The sequence below is a fragment of the Rhincodon typus genome, chromosome 2 (genome assembly GCF_021869965.1).
Source record: "Rhincodon typus isolate 14 chromosome 2, sRhiTyp1.1, whole genome shotgun sequence".
NCBI classification, from domain to species: Eukaryota; Metazoa; Chordata; class Chondrichthyes; order Orectolobiformes; family Rhincodontidae; genus Rhincodon; species Rhincodon typus.
Genome location: NC_063333.1, coordinates 29,038,702 through 29,063,459, shown reverse-complemented (window position 1 = coordinate 29,063,459; position 24,758 = coordinate 29,038,702). Strand labels below are relative to the sequence as shown.

Genomic DNA, 24,758 nt, shown 5'->3' with positions numbered 1-24,758 from the left:
TCTGCTCATCCACACTACCAAGAATCTTACCATTAGCCCAGTACTCTGTATTCCTGTTACTCCTTCCAAAGTGAATCACCTCACACTTTTCCGCATTAAACTCCATTTGCCACCTCTCAGCCCAGCTCTGCAGCTTATCTATGTCCCTCTGTAACCTGCAACATCCTTCCGCACTATCCACAACTCCACCGACTTTGGTGTCATCTGCAAATTTACTAACCCATCCTTCTACGCCCTCATCCAGGTCATTTATAAAAATAACAAACAGCAGTGGCCCCAAAACAGATCCTTGAGGTACACCACTGGTAACTGAACACCAGGATGAACATTTCCCATCAACCACCACCCTCTGTCTTCTTACAGCTAACCAATTTCTGATCCAAACCACTAAATCACCCTCAATCCCATGCCTCCGTATTTTCTGCAATACATTTCTTGTACATTTCCTGAAATATCCAGAAGCTAGGGACATAGCTTAAAGCAGGATTTAAACTTAAATGTGCAGCCAAGGTACATACTGTTCAAAGCGTGTATTTCGCAAATCACCACCATTTATTTTGACGATACAATCGTTCTCATCAAACAGTTTCTCCCGGTCAGCTTTACCGCCTTTCTCTAGACGTTTCACCAGTAACCCCAGAGTCCTACAAGAGAATGATCACATCTCTTTACTTCACACTTTAAACAAGGTGCATAAAACATAACAGAATGCAAAATACACTCCAGTTTTTATTGCAATGTGAGTATGTTTGCACTTCACTTGCCTTCAGACAAGCTCATCAGATTTAAAAATGTATTTGCATGCTCCAGAGAGACTCAAAACCACTCACCTTAAGATATGTCTACTGGAATTATTACATTTGCAGCAACTACTACCACAGAAACCCACATTTTTCAAGTGGTTATAAGATGCTAATATTTCAAAGTTACAACATCAAATTTATGCCTGCAATGCACCTGATGTTACACAACTTATTTTAACATGCTTTTGTGTGTTCCAAGGTGGAGATGGCTGCACATTGGAATTCTATGACTTCTGAAAATTCTTTTGAAATTTTGGGGTTCATTCCAAAGTGACAAAAAAACCCTTCATATCATATAAAAATCAAATCTAAAATATGCAGTATTAGTTCCATTTCTTTTCCCTATGTGAGGGATACTTGCTCAACCAAAGGCAATTAGGAATAGATAATGAATGCTGAATGTAAGATCACATAAACGATTAAAAAAGCACAGCTAATTACTTAAATCATATTCCTGGCCTTGAGCACACAGTCTCAACAACCACTAGATATGTCGTGCTACATTGTTGGTGTTTCCTTTAAAAGCAGATATTATTTAACTGAAGGCCTACCTATTTATTCAGGTGGGCACAAAAGATTCAAATGCATTTTTTTGAATACAGAACTGCATTCCTTCCTCAGCTAGCATCAACAAGAGACCAGAACAGAAATATATTTCATTTGCTGGTCTACTGTACTTTAAAATTAATTCCCCAGTTGTGAAGCACTTGGAAGACATTCTGAAGCTAGGATAAGACACCGTAGAAATCAACTTCCTTCTCGTGCAATAACAGCTTGTCATTATTACTTCTTTCTTACTGAGGTTAGCCATTTATGCCATATTCATTTAAAATACTTCTTCCCTTAAATTCACAGAGGAAAGCAAACACAAAGTTCAAAGTAAAGATCTTATTGAGTTAAAGGGGTATTTTAACAGTAAGATCTCTGCTTCTACGGGAGAGTTAACTTCGCCCATCTCTGGTGGAAAATGATGATGATTATTTCTAAAATATGGGAAGAAAGCAAGACAACTTTACATGAATAGCCAAATATCATTTCAACCGTCTTATTAAGAGTAACAGTAGAAAAATTATGAAAGGGTGGAAACGTGGGTGGAAATAATAGTTGTTCAGCTTCTAAAATTTTTGCAAACGAGGATCAAAGATCACTTACTGTTAAGACATAATTAATGTGATCACAAAGTCACTTCTAAAATTCACACAAATGGTTTCTCCTGATGGTGGGATTTTTGCAAAGCATTTGGTGGCTTTAAACTGGGGTTTACAGCTGTGAGAAAAACATGAATTAACTGCCTCCAAAGTCAAATATCGCTGGGTGCTCTTCATGAAATATGACACAAGATAAACGGGATAACAGTATCATGGAGACATGATTAATATTTTTGATGCTCATCACAGATGGGCCCAACGCAGAATTTGTAAATGTTACTACCACTTTAATTAACCTTAACACCTTTTGACCATCAACGGAACTGTCATGTGCTAATCAACGTGCATCTAAAGCTAAACATTCAGCAGATAAGTGGGTGAACCAGCTTCAGTCAACAAAACAATGGTCCAGTAACGGTGAGGTTGTACTGCCTGACTTATTACTGAAAACAATCTGACAGCAACCTCAGATATTAGCAAATAAAAACCGAAAGAACTGAATACACTATAATCAGGAACAAAAACAAAGTTGCTGGAAAAGCTCAGCAGGTCTGGCAGCACCTGTGAAGGAAAAACAGAGTTATTGTTTCGGGTCCGGTGACCCTTCCTCAGAACTAGGGCCTAAACTCACCAATGTCCCAGCCTCCTAGCCCACACTCCAAGCCTTGTTACCACATAGCTGCCATCACACACCCCCTGTCACTAATAGTCACTGATAGTCCCCATTAACAACTATTCACCCTCCCAGCCTGATCGTTAGCAACTTTTTGTCTATCCAACTGCTCTTCTCTCTCTTTGGGCTCTATCCTATCATTTACTCCCTACACCATCTCCCTCACTTTTTTCCGCATACAAACTGACGTTTTCCCAACCACCATCAGTTCTGAGGAAGAGTCAACGGACCCGAAACGTTAACTCTGTTTTTGCCTTCACAGCTGCTGCTAGACCTGCTGAGCTTTTCCAGCAGCTTTGTTTTTGTTCAGGTATTAGTGTATCTGCAGTTTAAAGTGAAAATCTGGAATCTGCTGTCAAAGATAATGTGCCCCTTTATCAGGTGTGGTGTTGTGAGGTACTCATGGCAAGAATCAACACCAAAATCACTGATTTTGTATGATCTTTTATCATTCATTTATAGGATGTGGGCATCACTGGTTAGGCCAGCATTTCCTGCCCACAGGGCAATCAGGAGACAACCATATTGCTGTGGGTCTGGAGTCATATGTAGAACAGATCAAGTAAGAATGGCAGATTTCCTTCCCTAAAAGGATATTAGTGAACCAGATGGGTTTTTCCAACAACAAACAATGGTTTCACTTCAGTTCTAATGAGTCATAAGCTTGCGCTCTCTCCATGGATGTTGCCTGACCCACTATGATCTCCAGCATTTGTAGTTTTCAATACAGATTCCAGCATCTGCAATAATATACTCTGGCAACAGTTTCATGGTCATCATTAGACACTTAATTTCAGATTTTTATTGAATTCAAATCTCATCTGCCACAGCAGGATTCAAACCCCAGTACCAAGAACATTACCTGGGTCTCTGGACTAATGGTACTACACCATCCCCTTCTGTAACTTCAACTAATTACCCACTGTTCTCACTCTAAAGACAAATTACAAACTTTTGTTCAATCAAGAGTAACTTGAGTTTTTTGGTGCATTAAATCAATTACTTCAGACTTCCTTCTGGGTTTGAAAATTAATTTTACAAAAAGGTAGAGACTCTTTGCTGTAGAGGAAAATTAAAATGCTGCAGATTTTAAAATATATAAAAATAGTTTGCATTCTGTTGTTTAAATTTCTCCCTCAATCTCACATGTATGCTCCAATCTTAAGTTTGCATTCTGTGCAATAATTTCAATGTGACTGATATTTCCTGATTTCTTTATGTCCTACTTTAAACTCTGTGTGAATTCTTCAGTCTTATCAGCCTCCATGCTGCTTTCTCAGTTCCTGAACATCACAAGCTCACTGCAGAAGACAACAAATGCAAAATAACTACAAAATCAGAAGACTGCTCGACAGCACAAAAACATTGTTGGCAGCCTTTCTCAAGATCAATGGAAAGTGTCATTCCTTTTTACTCCTGACCCCAGAGTCACAGCCATTGTTGCAAAGTGCCCATGATGTCTAACGGCAAGCCTTTAGTTTGTCTGCTGAAAACATGTGCATGAATTTAGTTACTGATCATACGTAAATAATTTGCAATATCAAAACAGAAGCAATTTTTTTTTAACAAAATTGCGTTGTCACAGCACACAAATGAATCTAATCAATGCACAGCTTGCAATTTTAAAGATTTCACAACTAATTAACTAATTAAATGCAATCACTGTTGCAAAGACAAATGAGGAAAGCCTGTTTTACTGAGTAAGAACACAAAGAGGAACAAATGGTCAAAATTTTTACTCGTCCCATTACTACTCCCTTTGGCCTTCCATCATGACCTCTTTTGGTATTGAGCCTCTCCTGCTTTTCACTTGATCACAGCTATTCCCTTGTGTTCTTCTATCTGCCCTGTCTCTTTTCACTTGCTCAAAACTTATCATCATGTCTCTAATGTGTCAAACTGACAGCTAAGCCCTCAAAGTCATACAGTCATTGGGATGTACAGCATAGAAATAGACCATGCAGTCTAACTCTTCCACGCCAACCAGATATCCTAAACTAATCTAGTCCCATTTGCCAGTATTTGGCCCAAACCCCTCTAAACTCTTCCTATTCATATACCCATCCAGATGCCTTTTAAAATGTTGTAATTGCACCAGCCTCCACCACTTCCTCTGTCAGTTCATTCCATACACAAACCATCCTCTGCGTGAAAAATTGTCCCTTGGGTCGCTTTTAAATATTTTCCCCCTCACCTTAAACCTATGCCCTCTAGTTTTGAACTCCCCGAGCCTGGGGAAAAAGACCTTGACTGTTCCCTATCCATGCCCTGCAATGCTTTTATAAACCTCTATAATAAAGTCACCCCCTCACCCTGGAACGCTCCAGGGAAAAATGTCTCAGACTATTCAGCCTCTCCCTACAGCTCAACTCTTGGGCTACATACCCTTTCAGATCCTCTTTTTTAAAAAAAAGACCTACCTCTTTAACGAACCTTTTGAAAACTCCTGGGAATTTATTCTTTTTTGGCTCAGGAGCAACAAATATTCTTCAGGGAAGGAAATCTGCCATCATTCATCATGTAGTGAAATTTACCTCTGGTCAGACAGGTAGATCTCACAGAATAGGAGTTCCCTGATTGGAGCTGTTAGCCTGGTCCAATCAGAGAGCCCTGGCTGACAGATATAAACAGGAGTGTCAGAGGTTCTGCTCACTTGGAGAGCTGGCTCTGAGGAAGCCGGATTTGTATCAAGTACAATGTGCATGTAAGTAAAGGGTGACTTGATGACGAGTTACCGGCCCCTATGGAGTTATTTCACCTTATGCCCCCCTTAAGCACTTTGGACATTTATTTTTACATTAAAGATGCAGGAATAAGTTTTTATTATGGAAAAGTCAGAAAAAAATTAGATTGGTGTGAACAACTATAAGCACTTGACAACGTAGCAAAAATGCATTCAAACACTTGGATGCAAAGTAAAAACCAAAAGAACTGCGAATGCTGTAAATCAGGAACAAAAACAAAGTTGCTGGAAAAGCTCAGCAGGTCTGGCAGCATCTGTGAAGGAGAAAACAGAGTTAACGTTTCGGGTCCGGTGACCCTTCCTCAGAACTGAGTCAGAGGTCACTGTACTCTTGTCTCTTCTGCTCACCACATCGAAAATCGCCAACATTTATTGAAATCTTCAAGGTTATACTAAATAAGGGGAAAATATGTTCAATTACATAATTCTGTCATTAGTATTTGGTAGCAATGGTCATTTTCATTCACCCTGTTTCTGTTGTTGAACAGGATTGACATTTGGTGCAGATTTTTGGTGTTTCAAAAGATTCATACAACTTTTAATCTTCACAAGTTTAGAATAACAGCAAACTATTTGCTGCACTGTAACTATCAAAGAGCTTATAAGGGGCAAACCTATCTATCGACTTTCTTATCTAATTTTATGCAGCAACACAATTTCACAGAGACAGATGGCTTTTTAGGTGATCTTAACATTCTGTCTGCTCGAGCCCTGCAAGTTGCTTGCTGTATTTTGTCAGCTGTTGATGAAGATGCAGTGAAATGACTTTTGTGACCTTTCCAAGTTGCAAGAGCAGTGATGCGGCACCACCAGTTTTGAATATTCAATACTGGTATTCTAGTCAGCTCAGGCTTTTGTAGAAGTGCACACAAACCTTCACTTGTAAACAAAGTTTTGGTTTTGGGCAATAAACATACAACTCAAACTCCTGCGCACAATCGGAAATGATTTATTTTTAAGCTGTCCTGATCATTAGAATGCAAATGACATCTACTTTTATACTCTAAAAATGTATATTTGCGAGACCAGTTTTGCTCAGCCACACCAAGAAACAACCAAAGACAATTTCTTACAAATTGGAAAACTCATCAACCAAATCCACTTCATCTAAGTCAACCTGGCACAGTAGATGAGATTTGCTTGCTGTCATATATAGTATTTCAAGGTTTATTACCTGACAGCTTTTCTTAAAATATAACCCATTTCAAATTGAGATTTTTCTGTTGAATATTGTCTTGAGGTTAAAGGAAAATATGATAAAAATGATAAATCAGGGAATAGTATTCTAAACAACATTTTTTTATGTTTTGGGAAATATCCAAGGGTCTGTTTTTTGGATAGCAATTTTAGTCATTACAATCTCATTAGGGACCAGTAATTTTACGTTAAATTAGATAAATTTGTAAGTTATAGTTACTTGCTCAAGAAATAAGACTACAATATTCCTTAGTTTTAAACAAACAAGAATTTTAACTGCACAGAAATCAAGTAAACACTAAATATTCTCAAAGATAGACTCGAACATCCAAAATGAACAGGAGGTAACAAGATTTAACTGTCAAATTATGATTGAACCTAAATCACAAGCTGCTCATCACCACTTCTCCAGGGTAACTGAGGATGGGCACTAAATGCTTGCTCAGCCAGAGGTGTCCACATCTTGCAAATAAATTTTTTAAAATGGCAATTAGCAGACACAGCCACGACAAACCTGATTAATTTTGTCCACATCTAATCCAGATGTCAGGGACCACTGAGTCACAAAGTCCTTCAAACTACTGTTTTTCTCATGAGGAATTTCAGCCTCCCTACTTTGATCCCCAGTCAACTGCCAATTCACTCCACCCAAGTGTCATCGATACAAGCCGAATCTAAAATGCACACTCTTCCAGCTATCTCTCAGATTTGCTCCCAAAATCCAGTCTTGCTTCTTTTTTCCTCCACTGCTAAATTAATCTTCCACTCCTGTGGTTGCTGCTCACCGTATTGGCCAGGCAATACTACATCCACTCTACACAGGCCTAGTCCCAGCTGCACTCCTGCTAATTAAAGTTGCTGAGCTTCTTCTTCCAAGACTGTTGCTTACATATTTCTCCATGCACCAAAATAGCACATTTTGCCAATTTCTGTCCATGGGCTTTTCTGTGTCCAAGCTGTGCTCAGCAGATAACCATGACTGTCCCCTCAAATGAGCTTTGAGCTGTGGTAGTGGTCTTGGGTGCACACCACAAAATGTTGATCTCTGTCCCTTCACATCCCTCAGCTTGGGCCCAGCATATCTTCAGTTCTCCTCTGTCCCAACACAGAAAACACAGATTCCAGTTAACAATGGCCCATTTGGATTGGGATCTCTATTTCTAGGTATGGTGCGATGGGGTTGCAGTCTCAATATCGGCAGGCATTAAAACAGGTTTAAATTCCCTCTAAATTTTCTGAGTTGATTAAGGTAGAACCTCGTAAGTCTCTAACTCAATTTGGAGACTATTTCAGAAGGCTCCAGACTGCAGTTAACTGCTCACCTGAAGTTTACATTTTCTGGGAAATTACCATGTAGTCAGTGCATTGGGAAATCTGAGCAGTCCCATCATTCAACAATTTCCCATTCTTCAACTATCCAGAAACTAGAAGACTTGAACAAATATGTTCCTTCACAAAAGATCTGGCACCAGATGTGTTGAGAAACAGGAGATGTCATTGGGCACAATTAAGCTCCATTAATAGATTTCAGCACCTTGCATCCATCTTAACATGGAATCTTTCAAATCACTTTTAACATTATTTTCACCTATTTAAGTTGTGTTGGTAATATTTCTAACCTAATAGTTTTATCTTGACATATATTGTCAAATGCATCATTCAACATCAAATCTGCTTTAATCAATGATTCTCTTTTGATTACAAAGATAAGACAGACAACAGTTTAAAATCAATCACGGGAGTTGTGATGAGAGAAACATTTTATGATGTCTGTGCTTTCACGTCAGTTCTGTTGGAGACAGCCTGTCAGGAATGTGGTCAGAAATCACAGGACACCAGGTTACAGTCCAACAGGTTTATTTGAAAATACAAGCTTTCAGAGCTTCGCTCCTCTTTCAGGTATGTGAGAGAGGTAGCATCAGGCACAGGATTTATAAGTAAAAGATCAAAGGGTCACACCACTGATGAGAAAGTATTAAACAAACCTAAGATGCTGCTATATCTTTAATCCATTAGAAGGTTTTAATTGATTAATATGTATATGTAAATCTGACATAGATATTAGGTTTGTTTAATCTCATCCTCATCAGTGGTGTGGCCCTTTGATCTTTGACTTATAAATCCTGCGCCTGATGCTACCTTTCTCGCTAATACCTGAAGGAGGAGCAAAGCTCTGAAAGCTTGTGTTTTCAAATAAACCTATTGGACTATAACCTCGTGTTCGGTGATTTCTGACCTTGTCTACCCAAGTCCAAAACGGCACCTCCACGTCAGGAACCTGGTTAGAACTGCAAATGTCCTAAAATGCTCAAGCAAAGCAAGAATATGCAAGAATAAAATTGTGAATTCACGAAGGCAGAAATTCTAAAGCTGCTGTCACCTATTTTTTAAAAAATGCGTTGTTCAAAAATCAAGCACCATCTTACTAACAGTGTAAGCTGCATTATGCTGGTTTCACATCCTAATCAGTCATTTGTATACAAACCTTAACTAATAAATAGATAAACACCAATTGTTCCCTAAATGTAATGTTCATTAACTTTATTAAAACACTGCACAAAGAAAATTACAATTTCTGGTATATGAGCAGCGAACTTCACAAATGTTTCATTTGAGAATCCACCATTTGTTACACCCTGCGGATTTAAGTAAACATAAAATGAAGTTTTAAAAAAAGAAATCAAACATACAGAACAAAATGCTTTACCTTCCAACTGTAGAACTGAAAGGCACTACATGGATTCCCAAAGGCCCTCCATCATTGGAGACTTCAACCAGCTTCAGCACATCACTGAAAGACAATGATAAATGGGGGAACATAAAAACATGAAGCAAACCACCCAAAAAAAAAACCAAAATTTTATAATATCTAGAACATCAAGTATTGTGCGCAGCATACCTGAACATTTGTCTAGGAGCATGAGAAAAGGCCAGTCAATTAATAAAACAACCAAGATGAAATTATGGTTCATGTTATTTGCTCGCACTATCCTAATGCAAATTACTCGGACAATCCCTTGTGATTGCATTTCCTTACTGTATTAAAACTGATCAGAAAGAAATTGCATCACCAGTTAATTAATCAATAGTGAACAAATCTGTTAATAGATAAATACAAAGTAGATGTACCAATATGTCAAACACTGAGTCAGCTTTTAATATGTTCCTACTATTAATTCAGGCATGAGAGACTTTTATTTGACAAGTTAACTCAGGCCTGAATTGATCTGCACTGTTTTCAAATGAGTAATGTAGGATTTTGATTGTTTGGTGGTCTGATTAGTAAGACACTGACTGTAAAGGTGAAGTTATTAATAAAGTTTCAATGCAACACAGTGAAGCCTTCAGTAACAGAGAAGGAGTATAGTATTATCATTCTGATGAAGGTTCTCCTTCTGAAAAATTAATGACGCTGATGGACCTGCTGACTCTCTTCTGTTTTTTAAAGCAAAACCTTTGGGCCTCAAGATTTATTTCAGCAATACTCGATATATTGTACACTTTTGAAAGATACTACCCACCAATTAACAGTCATTCCAATAGGAACTCATACTTCAGTCACCAATTATTTCCCTGCTGTTTCCAACAGTATTTAATAAGTATGATTTTGTAGAAAAGGGAATGATTTTCTTGCCAACTTGGCCATTTCTCTTCAGTGGGTTCCACTGTCCAATAATAAACTTCACTTCTTAACACAATAACCATTACAAGCTGATCTTTTGTGGTCTGCCTACTTCTAAAAGATAGCGTGTGATAATTAATATGTTACTAATACAAGCGTACCCGAGCGAAAAATTCTGTCCATGCTCAAGGCAAGAATCAGCACGTCCAACTGGCTCGATCCTGTTGCTCTCCTCTTCTGTTCCATCTTCCTCCTGTACAACAACAAAAAAAATTCCAGTCATAATAAAATTCTAATCACAACTATATCACGCACCATATTCAGGTAACATATTTCAGTGTTTATTGCATGCCAGGGATCGCCACATTGCTTCCCATGTAACGCCACATTACACACAATTTACAGTATCAGCACAGATGTGGAAATACTAAGAACTGTGCTATTTTTCTGTTCTTTCATTTTAAAATTCGATTTCTATAATTATTTCTATTTATGATTTAGGTAAATCAGTGATAATATCTTGTCATGTGCAGGAAGACACTACCGTATTAGAACCAGGAAACTTAACATTTTTTTTAAATCAGAATTTCAGTACAATCGTTATGCTGAAATAATTAAGGTTCTGACTAGATTCCATGATGCCTTCTTGCTAGTATCTAACTACTAAGTTCAATACAAAAGATCATTGTACTCATAACCACCCCCCTTTCATTTTCTTGTCCACAGCTGCTTTTTCAGTACAACTTTAAAAACAGCAACATGAGTCTCTGGGTAGACATTTAAATAAGGAAATAAGATTGCTTCAATGAACTAGATTCCCTCAGTAACACTGGTATATCACTATGAACATCTTGAGATGAACAATTCAAGACAAACTGGAATAATTCTACCAAATTTTATCATAAAATAACTGAACAGTCTGAGAAAGTGAACAACATTTTTATGAACTGTCTCTTAAAAGAAAGGAAATTTTATAATTCTCTACTATTAATTCTTTCACCAAGCTAACGCTTCTGTTCTTCACTGACTTTGTTTGTAAACTCTGAAAAAACAGTTCAGATTAGAGTATGCTAGTATAGATTGTTTCGGCTGTGTTTCCATTTCTATATAAATCTGTGACTAAGTTTGAAGAATTATGGAGGACTGATGGATAACAAATAGACCTGACAAGATCCCGTTTTGGAGATTAAAGGCAATATAGATTGCTCAGATTACTGAAATTAAAGTAATGAAACACACAAAGGTTTTAGATCAAGCTAAGTTTATAGTACTTGTAACTCTATTGTTCAGATGCAACACTTCCAGGCTACGGTCACAGTCTTTATCTGGGGGCAATCGCTAGAAAACCAGCAACCACACTGTGAAAGTGTGTCAACAGTCAGCTGACTATTGAGTAGTTGCAGAGAGCACTCAAGCCTAGGACCTTCTGCAGCTGAAGGAAACTTCCAAGGGCTGGTGAATAGCACCTGGGTGACAAGAAGAATGGAAGATCACAACATTTTTTATGCAGTTTTAACAGTTCACACTTGCATTCTGGTGTTGTATTTCACAGGAATTATTCTGTCCTCTAAATTTGTGCAATACAGGATATTTTTCAAAAATTTATTTTTCAAAAACTGAAATGCAATATTTTTCTGCAAATTTTAGGGCAGTTCAGCAGAGTTTAAAATTCAGTGTTACCCAAGGGTTAAGGCATCATTTAGCACAACAACAAAAAGTTGAAGAGCTGTGAGCTTGGCACACATCAACAGGTAATGTATTTAATAATCAAGAGGATATTACAGATAAGCATAAGCTGGCTGTAAATTCGAAAGGAAATGTCCTCGGAGATCCTTTAAGCACAAAACCTTGACTATACGTCTGCACACTGGCCACGAGCCACATAGTTACTATGTTCCTTCAGTATTTTATATCAGGACAGTGAATCGAAAAAGCAAAAACAAAAGCAAAATTATTTCAGGGTAACGACATTTTCTTTCATGAATATCAGCATTCATTTCTATTCCAATTGTGAAGCATAAAGAATCAAGCTAATTGGAATTGTTAGAGATCAAGCAGCATCTTTTAAGGTATACAAACGTAAATTTCAATTAAAATGGTACAAATAAAACAGTGATGTGAACGTTATCCAGGCTTTTCATGCAAGTATTACAAATGTAATCACTGCATTTGATCGGACACACAGTTTTTAAAAAAAAGTCAGCCTTTTAAACAAAATGTTTTCACTCAATGTCTGCTGCCCACCAGCAAGTCAGTCATTCATGCCAGACATGCTTTAATAACGTGGTTGCTGTGATACTTAAATATTTATGCTCTGACACAAACTATGCTGCTCGCAATATTTCACAGGTTGTCATAAAGGTTAGTAGTAAAATGGATTGAAACTTCATCTGAGGTTCCCAAGAAGACATATCACTATTTATCACACATAGAAAACTGACCACACTGGAAAGCTTGAACTTTAACACTGATCATTTCAAAAAAAAATCTTCCTTTATCTTCAAAGTTTTGCATTGAAAACCAACTCCAGGCTTGAGCGCAATTAAATCAATCAAGGTTGTCACCTGAATGCAATACTGAAAGAATATTCCACAGTCGGAGGTGTTGTCTTTGGGATCAGGTATTAAAATGAAAAGGACACTCGTCTGCTCGTGTGGATGTAAAAGATTCCTTGGTGTAATTTTAAATAACTGCAGCAAAGTTATCCACATGCCAATATTTATCCCTAGACCAAGATCACAAAAATAAGTAGCTGTTTTCACATTGAAGATTGCAAAATTTGCTGCACCCAAACTGTTGTTGCACTTCTTACATTTCATCCGTGACTATACTGCAAAAAAGCTGGTCAGATAGCTCAGTTGACTGGATGGTGGGCCTGCAATGCCAACATTGTGGATTCAATTCCCACACCTGAAACGGTTACCATGAATAACTCTCCTTCTCAACCTCTTCCCTTGCCCGAGGTGAGGTGACCCTCAGGTTAAACCATCACCAGTTGTTGCTCTCTAATTAGACAGCAGCTGTATAGTCTGGTAGGACTATGGCAACTTTACCTTTACTTTATACTTTGAAGAGAGTAGCAGCAAAGCCACAGCAAAGCCCTTCAAAATGCTCAGTGAGCAAGAAAAATCACTATACAAATGCAAGTATTTTTTCTCTTTAGCTAAAAGAACCAACATCCTGTTTAGTTCACTGTTGCAAATGACACCTCTTTCCAATTACAAATAATAGAGAATATTTAGAAATTTACTGTGTACAGTATTTTATAAATTCAGCCTTAACTATAGCTGTAAAAAGAAACTTTAAGGATGTGGTTAAAATGCTATACAGATTTATAAAAGCCATTTTAAAAGTACGCATTATTTTTCTGTGCATAAGATCCACTTGACTTACAACAGACTTTTTAGAATTCTTCCAATATACATGGGTACCACTGGCAAAAGAGCAATTGTTGCCGATTCCTACCTGTCCCTGAGAAGCAGCACTGAATTGTATTTGGAATCTTCACTTGAAGATAACTGAGCCAAAAGGATAGCAATATATTTGGGATGCCAAATTTGCACAATACAACCTGCGTACCGAAGTTACGCTGCAACCTGTACTTTAATGAATACTGCCCTCTACCCAGAATGGGCAGTTTAGTGCACATCTGATTACATATTTACAATGCATCCCACTTCTAGCATGTTTGTTTTTTTTTTCCTCGAGAGTCATAGAATACAGAAGAGGTCCTTCAGTCCATTAAATATCCATTGACATAAAGCTACTGTAAATCAAAATTAATCCCACGCTTTCCCACACCAGGCCCACAGCCTTGAATGTTACAACATTGAGTGCTCATCCTTTTTTTTTTAAAGGTTGTGAGGCTTCCCACCTTGACCACCCTCCAACACAGTGCATTCCAGATCCCTACCACCCTCTGGGTGAAAAATTATTTCCTCAAATCCCCTGTACACTTGCTGCCTTTCACCTTAAATATGTGCCCCTTTGTTATTGACCCTTCAATGAAGGGAAACAGCTGCTTTCTATGCACCCTGTCTTCACCTTAATCAGATCCCTCCAGCCTTCTCTACTTGAACAAAAACAGCTGAGCTTATCCAGCCCATCTTTGTAGCTAAAATGCTCCACAGCTGGCAACATCCTGGTGAATCTCTTCTGCACATCCTCCACAGCAATCACACACTTCCTACAGTGAGGCGACCTCAACTGCACACAGTTCTCCAAAGTTTTGTACAGCACCTACATGTCCTCCCTGCTTGTATTATCTTATGCCATGACTGATGAAGGCAACTGTCCTCTATACTTTCATAACTATCCTGTCCTGCCATCTTCAGGGATCTGTGGTCAAGCACTCCAAGATCCCCTTAGCTTCTTAGTGTCTTGCCAGTCATTGAGTACTCTCGTCTTGTCACTTCTTTTACAGTGCAACACTTCTTGGAGTTAAATTTTATCTGTCACTGATCCGCCTATCTAATCAATTCATCGATATGCTTCTGTAAGTGGAGAACTTCTTCCTCATTATTAACCATCCAATCTTCATGTCATCCACAAACTTTCTTGTCATTTCCCCCTGCCCCTGACATATTCGCTTGGAGAAATCATGAACAATAATGGACCCAGTACTGATCCCTGTGACACGCCAATACAGTGGCTTCCAGTTATGCAAACAAACTTCGACCAACATCCTCCGTCTCCTAGCGCTCAGCCAATTTTGGATCCCACTTGCCAAATTAGTCTGGATCCATGTGCTCTTCTCTTCTTTATCAAGGTCCTATGTGGGACTTTACCAAAGGCTTTGATAAAGTCATATAAACCACATCAAATACACTATTTGCATCTACACACCTGATCACTGTAAGTACACAGAACATAGGAAGGAATGTCCATCATACAACTACAGCTCACATTTATGATGTCCTTTCAACATAGTGAAATGTTTAATAATGATTCACAGAACTATTATTAAACCAAATTTGAAACACTGACATGGTGACCAAAGGCTCAGAGAAGGGGAAGTAGAAAAATTTAAAAAATGAATTTCAAAATTTAGGGCCTGCGTAACAGACAGCACGGACATCAAACGTGGCATGATGAATATCTGGGTGGTTAAGAGGTCAGGGTTAAAAGAACTGTCCTAACATTGAAACAATCTGAAATCATTCATCCCTAGGTACTTCAAAACATGACTCACATGAACCCTGTATAACAGTACAACCAAAATGTACACCAGGAGCTGAGAGACCACCTTCCAGGTGCAGTCTTGTAGCACCCTTGTGACCTCATCGTTGCTTTAAAGGCAAGTCTGCAACAAATATAAAGAGGTTGATGAATAAATTAGCTCAGTCAGGGAATACTGTCAAAGCAATCCACATTTCAAATAAGATGGGGTCAGTAGTAGGGTTGTCATTCAAATACAGCCCAGAGTGACACGACAGTGATCTCCAAGCAATTCCAAGTGGTTTCATAACATGAAGTCTTCCCATAATCCAGCACTGTTAGGCACTAAATTGCAGTCTCACTCAAGATCCACTAAATTTCAAACTGTTTGTTAGTGGGCGTTTGCCGAGGCGTTATGCATGATATCGGAACAGAGAAAGTACTCTGAACCAAAGCAATACAATGATGCGCCCAAAAATGAAAATGTTTATTTGCATATTCATTAATTTGCATCTCAAAATTGAGGAGTACAGAAATGTATACATCAAAAACAAAAAAGTGGAAATGTATCAGATTTGATTAGAGACAGAATGTATGCAGAATCTGTAACTCATTTTCTGAATTCAGTTAATTTAAATTTGAATTTTAGCTAAATCTAAGAGAACTGCCAGTTTGCACAGAACAGGAAAAAAAAATTCTGTTCACATTTGAGATATAGGAAGGAGAGAAATTTGATTAAAGAAGATAGCTTTGATATCGAACTAGCATTGGCACCAACACTTACGGGGAAAGTGGCCTCCTACTGAGCTGGCAGGGAAACGATCCCAGGGTTCCCAACTTTTCATGTATAATACTGCTTTCGAAGTCAAAGCCAATTCCTGCATGCCTCACTATTTTCAGATTTGCTAGAGGAACATAACCAACATAAAAACAAAACTAAATTTTGTTGCAGGCAAGGTCCATCTCATTGTGGCAGTTTAACAACTGTTCCCTCAAAGCTTTTAAGTTGCTAATTGCTGAATAAACTACCCTCTGCTCTAGCTGGGAGGAAAAGCCACTCTCCAACAAGTTCTAATTTACTAGATATACTGAATTTCCTAAGTGCCGAATTGGAAGTTTACATTGATCCAAACACCCCATCCAATTATGAAAAATCCATGTCCATTTTATCTCAGCGCTAATATTCACTTTAGCTCCAAATCAGCCAAGATCTCCAGGGGCTGTAACACCTCAGCAACCAACCTCCAGAAGCAGATGTTGCTGTTTATCTCCAGTCAATGGACAGCATGAGCCATCTGCTTGCCAGCATTCTCCAGTGATACAATTTACCAACTGCTGTCTCATATGGCTCTACACAGCCACTGTGGAAAACATCACAGAACTTTTATCAACGTCCACTTGTAAGCACATTTCCCTATGAAGCTGCTTGATGCATCCCTCCATCACTCTAATCTAAAACTGGATAAAAACAATCACAATCACAACAACAACGTGCATTTAAATTGTTCCTCTGAAGAAACAAAATATCCCAAAGTACTTCACTTTAGTGAAGACAATTTGGCACTCAGCCATATAAAGGAGGCATCAGCAAAATCTTAGGCAAAGAAAGAACTTTTAAACCAGGTCAAGTGAGGAGAGGTGGTGTGGCAATTAGATTTAGGGAGGAATTTTAGAGGTGACCAAAAGTGGAGAAAAGTGTATGAGATGCGCAAGAGTTAGAACAGTTAGAACAACACAAAGGTAAAGGTAGATCAAGAGAAACATAGCACATAGCGAATAAAGTGATAAAGACCTTGCATTTTTAAGCACCTTCCAAAATCATTTTATAACCAACAAATTACTTTTCCGATGCATTGAAAAGTATGCTATAATTATGTAGATAACTATTCTAATCAGTTTTACACAAGGTGAGAAGTACAGCAATGGAGTAGACTGGTCAAATTAATAACTTTTGGTGGTGTTGGGTGAAGGTGGAACATTGGCCAGATTTTGATAGTTTTTTTTCATCACCTCAGGAGGAATACCAAGATTTGATATGAAATTTCATCGAAAGACAGATACTGCAATGATGTAGCACTCTCTGTACACAATACTCAAGTGTCAATTTAGGTAATTATCAGCCCAGTCACTCAGTGGTTAGCACAGCCGCCTTACAGGGCTAGGGACTTGGGTTCGTTTCTATCTTCAGGTGACTGTCTGTGTGAAGTTTGAACTTTCTCTGCGTGGGTTTCCTCCAGGAAATCCAGTTTCCTCATACAGTCCAAAGATGTGCAGGTTAGGTGGAATGGCCATGCTAAATTCCCCACGGTGTTCAGGGATGTGAAGGCTAGATGGATCAGCCTTGGGGAATGCAGGATTACAGGGACAGGGTAGTGGGATGCTCTTTGGAGAGTCGGGGAAGACTCAATTGTCCGAATGGCCTGCTTTCACACTGTCGGGATTCTATGAATGGTCACGCAACGAACTGCCTCCAAACTAGCACTCAGTGTTTACAAAGTACTTGGAATGTCATCACACCACACAATATTAATTGGCCCATTTTTATCCCATTGCAGATTGCATTAGGAAACAGTGACTTTCTTGCAAAGAAAAAAATCAATCAATATTGGACTGAACTTTATGATTTTTGTCTTGCAGCTATACTTATTTGCCAGACCTTCAACATTAGCAAGTTAAAATCTCATTTGTTATATCTTTCTGACAGTTTTATGTCTTTTTCATTCACTCATTGGATGTGGGCTCCCGCAGCTGAGCCAGCACTTATTGTCCACTCTCAGTTGCCGGCAACAGCAAAGGAATGGCCATATATTCCCAAGTAAAGCTGGCCAGTGTATTGGAAGGGAACTTGCAGGTGATGACGTTCCCTTGTATCTGCTGCCTGCGTCCTTCGACATGGAAGTGGTCATGTGTTTGGAAGGTGCTATCTAGGGATCTTTGGCGAATTTCTGCAGCGCATCTCGTAGGCAGTACACACTGCGGCTACTGAGTGTTGGTGATGGAGGGACTGGATATTTGTGGATGCAGTGCGAATCAAGTGAGCTGCATTGTTTTGGATGGTTCCAAACTGCTTGAGGTGTTGTTAGGGCTGCACCATCCAGGCAAGTGGGGAGTATTCTATCACATTTCTGACTTATGCCTTGTATAGTGTGGACAGGCATTTGGTCTCTCAGAACTGGTTTTGGAGAAACTGTTTCCAACTTGGCTCAAGATTGCAAACCAACTGAAATGATCTGTTACTAATTAGTCACTGTAATCCTTGAAGCTTTAACCAATTTAAAACTAAATTTTCTGGAGAAGAGCAATTTTTAATTTTAATTTTAATTTTTTTAGCATTTTGAGGCATTTACGGAGCTTGGGCTCCAGTAGGCAAATTGGAATCCCTCAGGAGGCACATTCTTTGTTCATTGTTTTGTTTTGCAAATTATTTCAGCTGCAAACATATGGCATGGTATTTCAACTTTTATGTTGGCTTTTCCAGGCACAACTTGTCTTTGGTAACCTAACTTGCCCTTTAATATCAATTCTGATAGGGAACCATGCTTCAGTTGAAATCACTTCAGTTAAATTCAAACTTTTCAGCAATGCAACCACACCTTTAGTGAGGACACACTGCACCCTCAGCTACAATGCTGTGCCACCAGCTCTACCTTAAACAACAGAAGTAGAGTAGCTTTCACACTAATTTCTTGCAGATCTTTGACAGCATTGATGTTTGCAGGAACTAGCACCATGAGCTCAGGTCTTGTTCAGTATAAAAACTTTTGAAACAAGCAAATGCTGCTTTAACCATGGCTGAATGTCAAAGAATCGTAGACATGTATGGTGCAGCAGAAAGTGTTTTGGACAATCATGCATGTACTAATTCTTTGAAAGAGCTGTCCAATTAGTCCCATACCACTGCTCTTTCCCATTGCCATGCAATGCATTTCTCTTTAAGTATATATCCAGTTCCCTTTTTCAAATTGCTCTGGAGTCTGTTACCACCATCCTTTCAGGCAGTACATTCAAAGGCATAACTCTGCATAAAAGAACTTTATCTCCCCTCTGGTTCTCAGACGAGCATAAACCTTCACAGCAGATGTAGAGATAATGAAGTTAATGGAATAACTATATTGCCAGTATTTAGGCTGTGGTTCATATCGTTTAAAGTCATCTACTACTCAAAAAAAAAATCACTGATGATGAAGAGATACAAAATGTTTTGTCTTGCTACCAATATATTTCCACGTACCATGTCACTGTCCTCCAAGCATTTAATGAGAGGTTAATAGCGGCTAAAACTCTGAAAATACCTCCATATCTTAAACTATAAACGTCAGTTTTTTGTGATGAACTGGAATGTTAAGGATCCAAAAAGCAATTAGTTATAAATGATAGCATTTACTGATGGCTATGATGTTTACTGGCTATGCAAGTTTTGCAATACCAGCTAAATCAAAACATAAAAGCTAATGAACTGGAATATATAGACTCCAAAAGATAAATTTAAAAAAAAAGAGTGAAATATTTGAAGGCACTTACTTTTCTCACAGTAAAAAACATTCTTTAATTATAGCAAATGATTATTCAGTAAAAATGTTGCAACAAAGTAAAGTTGGAAAACTTTAAAACTATTTTCATTTACTGCCATTTTTAGTCTGTATTATTTTCTCAGGTGCTGGAAGATTACTGCTCAGCAATATCATGCCCATACCACGGCTCAGACAACAGGAAATTTATTTCCATACAGTAAAACTGGTCTTGTTAATCTATTTCTTCCTTGAGAAAGTGCAGCCTAAGAAACAGGACCGAAGTAGTGCAATAAACTGCAGACCAGAAAACACTCAGAATAAATAATGAGAAATTGAATACCAAGCGTTTCATTAATGTACATAACCAGTGAAAAACTTTTGAAGAACTGACAATTATGTAGAAGCCATAGAGAAGAAAGATTTAAGATGGAATATATTTTCTTCTGTTCTGCTTCTTTCCCAGAGGCAGTCATAAAATGAATCTGAGGCACACATTTCACGTTACCTACTCAACCCCTGCCGTAATTTAAAGAATTGCTCACATGAAGACAAGGCAACTAGATTCACAGTACAGGTTATGAGTTTGAACAATGGAAGTGGGTGTTTAAATTACTGATACTATGGTCTAGATTTTCCTTGCAGCACCATTTGCAACTGCTCAGACACAATTATCCCGTTCTCACATGCATTACCACATGCACAACATTCAGACTTTAACAGGCTATCATCTTGCCACACAGATGCCAGGCAACAACTCACCTTTAACAAGACAGAATTCTCCCTTTGATGTTGAACAGCATTAATATTACTGATTTCCTGCAATACCAACATTTAATGAATTAAATTGACAAGAAGCTTAGCTGAACCAGCCGTACAAATGTTATGGCTACAACAGAAGATCAATGGCTGGGAATTGTGAAGTGCTAACTTGCTGGTAACCCCTCAAAAAAAAAGCCAATGAATGAGCAATTACTAGAAGGAAATTAAAGAAAAACCTGTCATCAGAACAGTGTGCTGTTGGCATACATAGACTGGAATACATAGTCTCCAAAAGATAAATTAAAAAAGTGAAATATTTGAAGGTACTTACTTTTCTCACAGTAACAAACATTCTTTAATTATAGCAAATGATTATTCAGTTAAAAAGTAAAGTTGGAAAACATTGACAAAAATGAGAGAGCTTGGTAGAATATAAAGGAAAAAATATTAAGGAAAGTAAAGGTTGCGATGAGAACTGTTAGCAGTCGAAACAGTGTTGTTAAATGTGGGGTAGAAAGGAACATTAGTTAGAAGGAGATGAGCAGGAATTCGTGAGGACTCCTATTAAATATTTTACATTGGTGTTGACAAAAGTGGATATTAGGGATGAGGCAAAACTGAACAGGTTATAAGTGAGAACACAACTATTACAAAGAAATGGAAAAGATAGGAAGAAAAACAATGTTGGGATACATGAGATCCTGAGGGAGATTTTGGAAGAAATAATAAACTGTAGAAATTGTTTTTCAAGATTCTACTCAGTGAATATATGGCATACTGGAGGGGCCTAGTTTTATACACGTACAATACGAAACTTTGAATTAACCAGCCTCGAATTACAAAGTTTAGTATGCCTGCAGTGGGGAAAATATTAAGATTAAAGATAAAATTATTACATTTGTTGAGAAGAGAAAAAGTAACCTCAGAAGGAAACTCCTAACAAGAGTTTTTTGACGAGTTAAAAGATATGGAGGATCAGAATAATTCAATGAATGTGGCATAAATGGATTTTAGGAAAGGCTTTGACAAGGTATCACACGGCGGACCACTTGAGACAAATAAAGGGAACGGAATTTGAGAAGACAATAAATCTGATTACAAAGGACAGAGAGAGTGGTCCGTAGTGGCTAGAAGTCTGTTGCCTATCGCACAGAGTTGTGTTTTTTCAGGACATGCTTCCCAATTTCTAGTCAACAGACTGTGGAGGTAATTAGTATTACTAAAATAAATTAGCAACTGCATCCCAATGATTTCCAAACATATTCATGATGAAGTGTTGAAGCAGCCCTGTTAAGCCACATACCACTTTTCTGATGATTCTGTTGGACTGTATGAAAGCATTGAAAGAATTGCACCTGATAATAGAATACAGCATTTCACAGATAAAAAGGGTAAAGGGTACCACAGTGCCAGGAATCTCCCAGCATAAAGATGAAGTATTCATGTTTCTGAAAATAATAAAGCCTATGCTTCAAGGAAGCAATTTCAAGCTTTGGCTGTGAGACAATAGGGTTTCCACTTGAAATGCGCTAGTCTCCCCATTCATTCTTTCATTCAATGGGCAGCACAAAACAATGGAGTATAAATCAGCATCTTAGCGAAGCTAATAACTAACATAAACAAATCTGAAAATAGCACCACACAGGGAAGTGACCCAGCATTGTTCTCCTCACTGGGCAGCAAGCCTGCTTTGATAAATGCCACATTGGTATTACAGACCTGCACACACAAGCCAAATACAAACCTGCACAATGCATCAGTGGCAATTTTAAACTTTAGCCCATTTACTCAAACGCTTTCATCAAATGATTTCAAATTATACACAGTAATTTGGTAGCGCTTCCATCGGAGATCTTAAGATGGCCAAAGAAAAGCGATGCTTGGTTCTGGGTACAAATAATTGAATCCTTACTCAGCAGCATCTACCATGAAATCTCACATTTCATAGAAATTTCGTAAAATCCCCACATTGCAGGAAGCAGGCCATTCGGCCCATCAACTCCACACGGACCTTCCGAAAAGCATCCCGCCCAGACCCACACCTCTACCTTATCCCTGTAACCCTGCAGCTCCCATGGCTAATCCACCTAGCCTGCACATGTTTAGACTGTGGGAGGAAACTGGAGCACCCGGAGGAAACCCATGCAGACACAGGGAGAACGCGCAAACTCCACGCAGACAGTTGCCAAGGGTGGAACTGAACCCAGGTCTCTGTCACTGTGAGGCAGCAGTGCTAACCAAGATCCACCGTGTCACGTAAAGAAACACATTGAATAAAAGTAACAAAAAAAGAGAAATTGCTGGAAAAGCTCAGCAAGCCTGGCAGCATCTGTGTAGAGAGATCAGAATTAATGTTTCGGTTCGAATGACTTTTCCTCAGAACTCAGAGCTTTTCCAGCAATCTCTATTTTTGTTTCAGATTTACAGCATTTGCAGTTCTTTTGGTTTTTATTGAATAAAAGTAAATTGAACAAATAGGGAGCACCACTACGTATTAAGAATTTTTGAATTTGTTCTTTTTCAGCTATTGAATTATCATCCACTGATTATTTTCTCCATCTTGACCCTTCTGATGGAAAAGTTATTGATGAACAAGTTCTTGATGAACAAAAAGCGAACAAGTATATCAACAATCAGAATCTGGGAATCTTATCGAGAGAAGATCTTCACTGCTGCTGTTGCTGGGGAATTAAAACTGACTTTCAGGAAAAAAATGTCACTTTTTTAAAAAATTTAAACGTGCAGAAAAGTCACTGGAGGTGAAGAGTTCAGTGCCCCAAAATATGGAACATTAAAAAGTACAGCATAGAAACAGGCCCTTCAGCCCACCAGGTCTGTGTTGACTATGGTGCTTTTCTATACTAATCCCATCTGCCTGCACATGGTCCACTCTCCTCAATTCCCTGCATGTTTATATATCTGTCTAAATGCCTCTTAAACTTTGCTATTACATCTGCTTCTACCACTCCCCTGGCAGCACAAGTCTCACACACCTCAGAGTCTTTGCTGTGCCTCTCAGAAACAGACCGTTGGTCCAACTCGTTCATGCCAACCAGATATCCTAGATAAATCTAGTCCCATTTGCCAGTATTTAGCCCATATCCCTATAAACCCTTCCTATTCATATACCCTTCCAGATGCCTCTTAAATGTTGTAATTGCACCAGCTCTACCAATTCTTTTGGCAGCTCATTCCAAGCACTCACCACACTCTGCGTGAAAAAGTTGCCCCTTATGACCCTTCTAAATCTTTCCCCTCTCACCTTAACTTATGTCCTCTAGTTTTGGACTCCCCCACCCTGGGGAAAAGACTGTGTCTATTTACCCTATCCATACCCATGATTTTATAAACCTCTAAAATCACCCCTCAGCCTTCAATGCTCCAGGGAAAACAGCCCCAGCATATTTAGCCTCTCCCTATAGTTCAAACCCTCCAACCCTGGCAACATCCTTGTAAATCTTTTCTGAACCTTTTCAAGTTTCACAACATCCTTCCCATTGCAGGGTAACCAGAATTGCACACAATGCTCCAAAAGTAGCCAAAACCAATGTCGTGTACAGTCGCAACATGACCTCCCAACTCCTATACTCAATGCACTGTCCAAAAAAGGCAAGCATACCAAACACCTTCTTCACTATCCTATCTACCTTTTAAGGAACTACAAACCTGCACTCCAAGGTCCTGCTGTTCAGCAACACTCTCCAGGACCTTACTATTAAGACTATAAAGTCCTGCCCTGATTTGCCTTTCCAAAATGCAGCACCTCACATTTATCTAAATTAAACTCCTTCTGTCACTCCTCGGCCCATTGGCCCATCTGATCAAGATCCTGTTGTATTTTGAGGTAATCCTCTTCACTGTTCATTGCACCTCCAATTTTGGTGCCATCTGCAAAATTACTAAATATACCTTCTATGTTCACATCCAAATCATTTATATAAATGATGAAAAGCAGTAGACCCAACACCAATCCTTATGGCACACCACTGATCACAGGCCTCCATTCTGAAAAGCGACCCTCCTTTCAACTTCAGAGATAACAGGAACTGCAGATGCTGGAGAATCTGAGATAACAAGGTGCAGAGCTGGATGAACACAGCAGGCCAAGCAGCATCAGAGGAGCAGGAAGGCTGACGTTTCGGGCC

The 24,758-nt window shown here is 38.7% G+C and overlaps 1 protein-coding gene across 1 annotated transcript in view; it reads right to left on the bottom strand.

The window, feature by feature from the left end:
- pard3aa (par-3 family cell polarity regulator alpha, a) overlaps positions 1-24,758 on the bottom strand; it is a 782,893-nt gene that overhangs the window by 311,748 nt on the left and 446,387 nt on the right. Inside the window, exons 6-8 of the mRNA XM_048606721.1 lie at positions 10,348-10,439; positions 9,272-9,355; positions 519-644 (exon numbers count right to left, since the gene is read on the bottom strand). Coding sequence (XP_048462678.1) covers positions 519-644; positions 9,272-9,355; positions 10,348-10,439 — 302 coding nt within the window. The remainder of the gene's footprint in view (positions 1-518; positions 645-9,271; positions 9,356-10,347; positions 10,440-24,758) is intronic.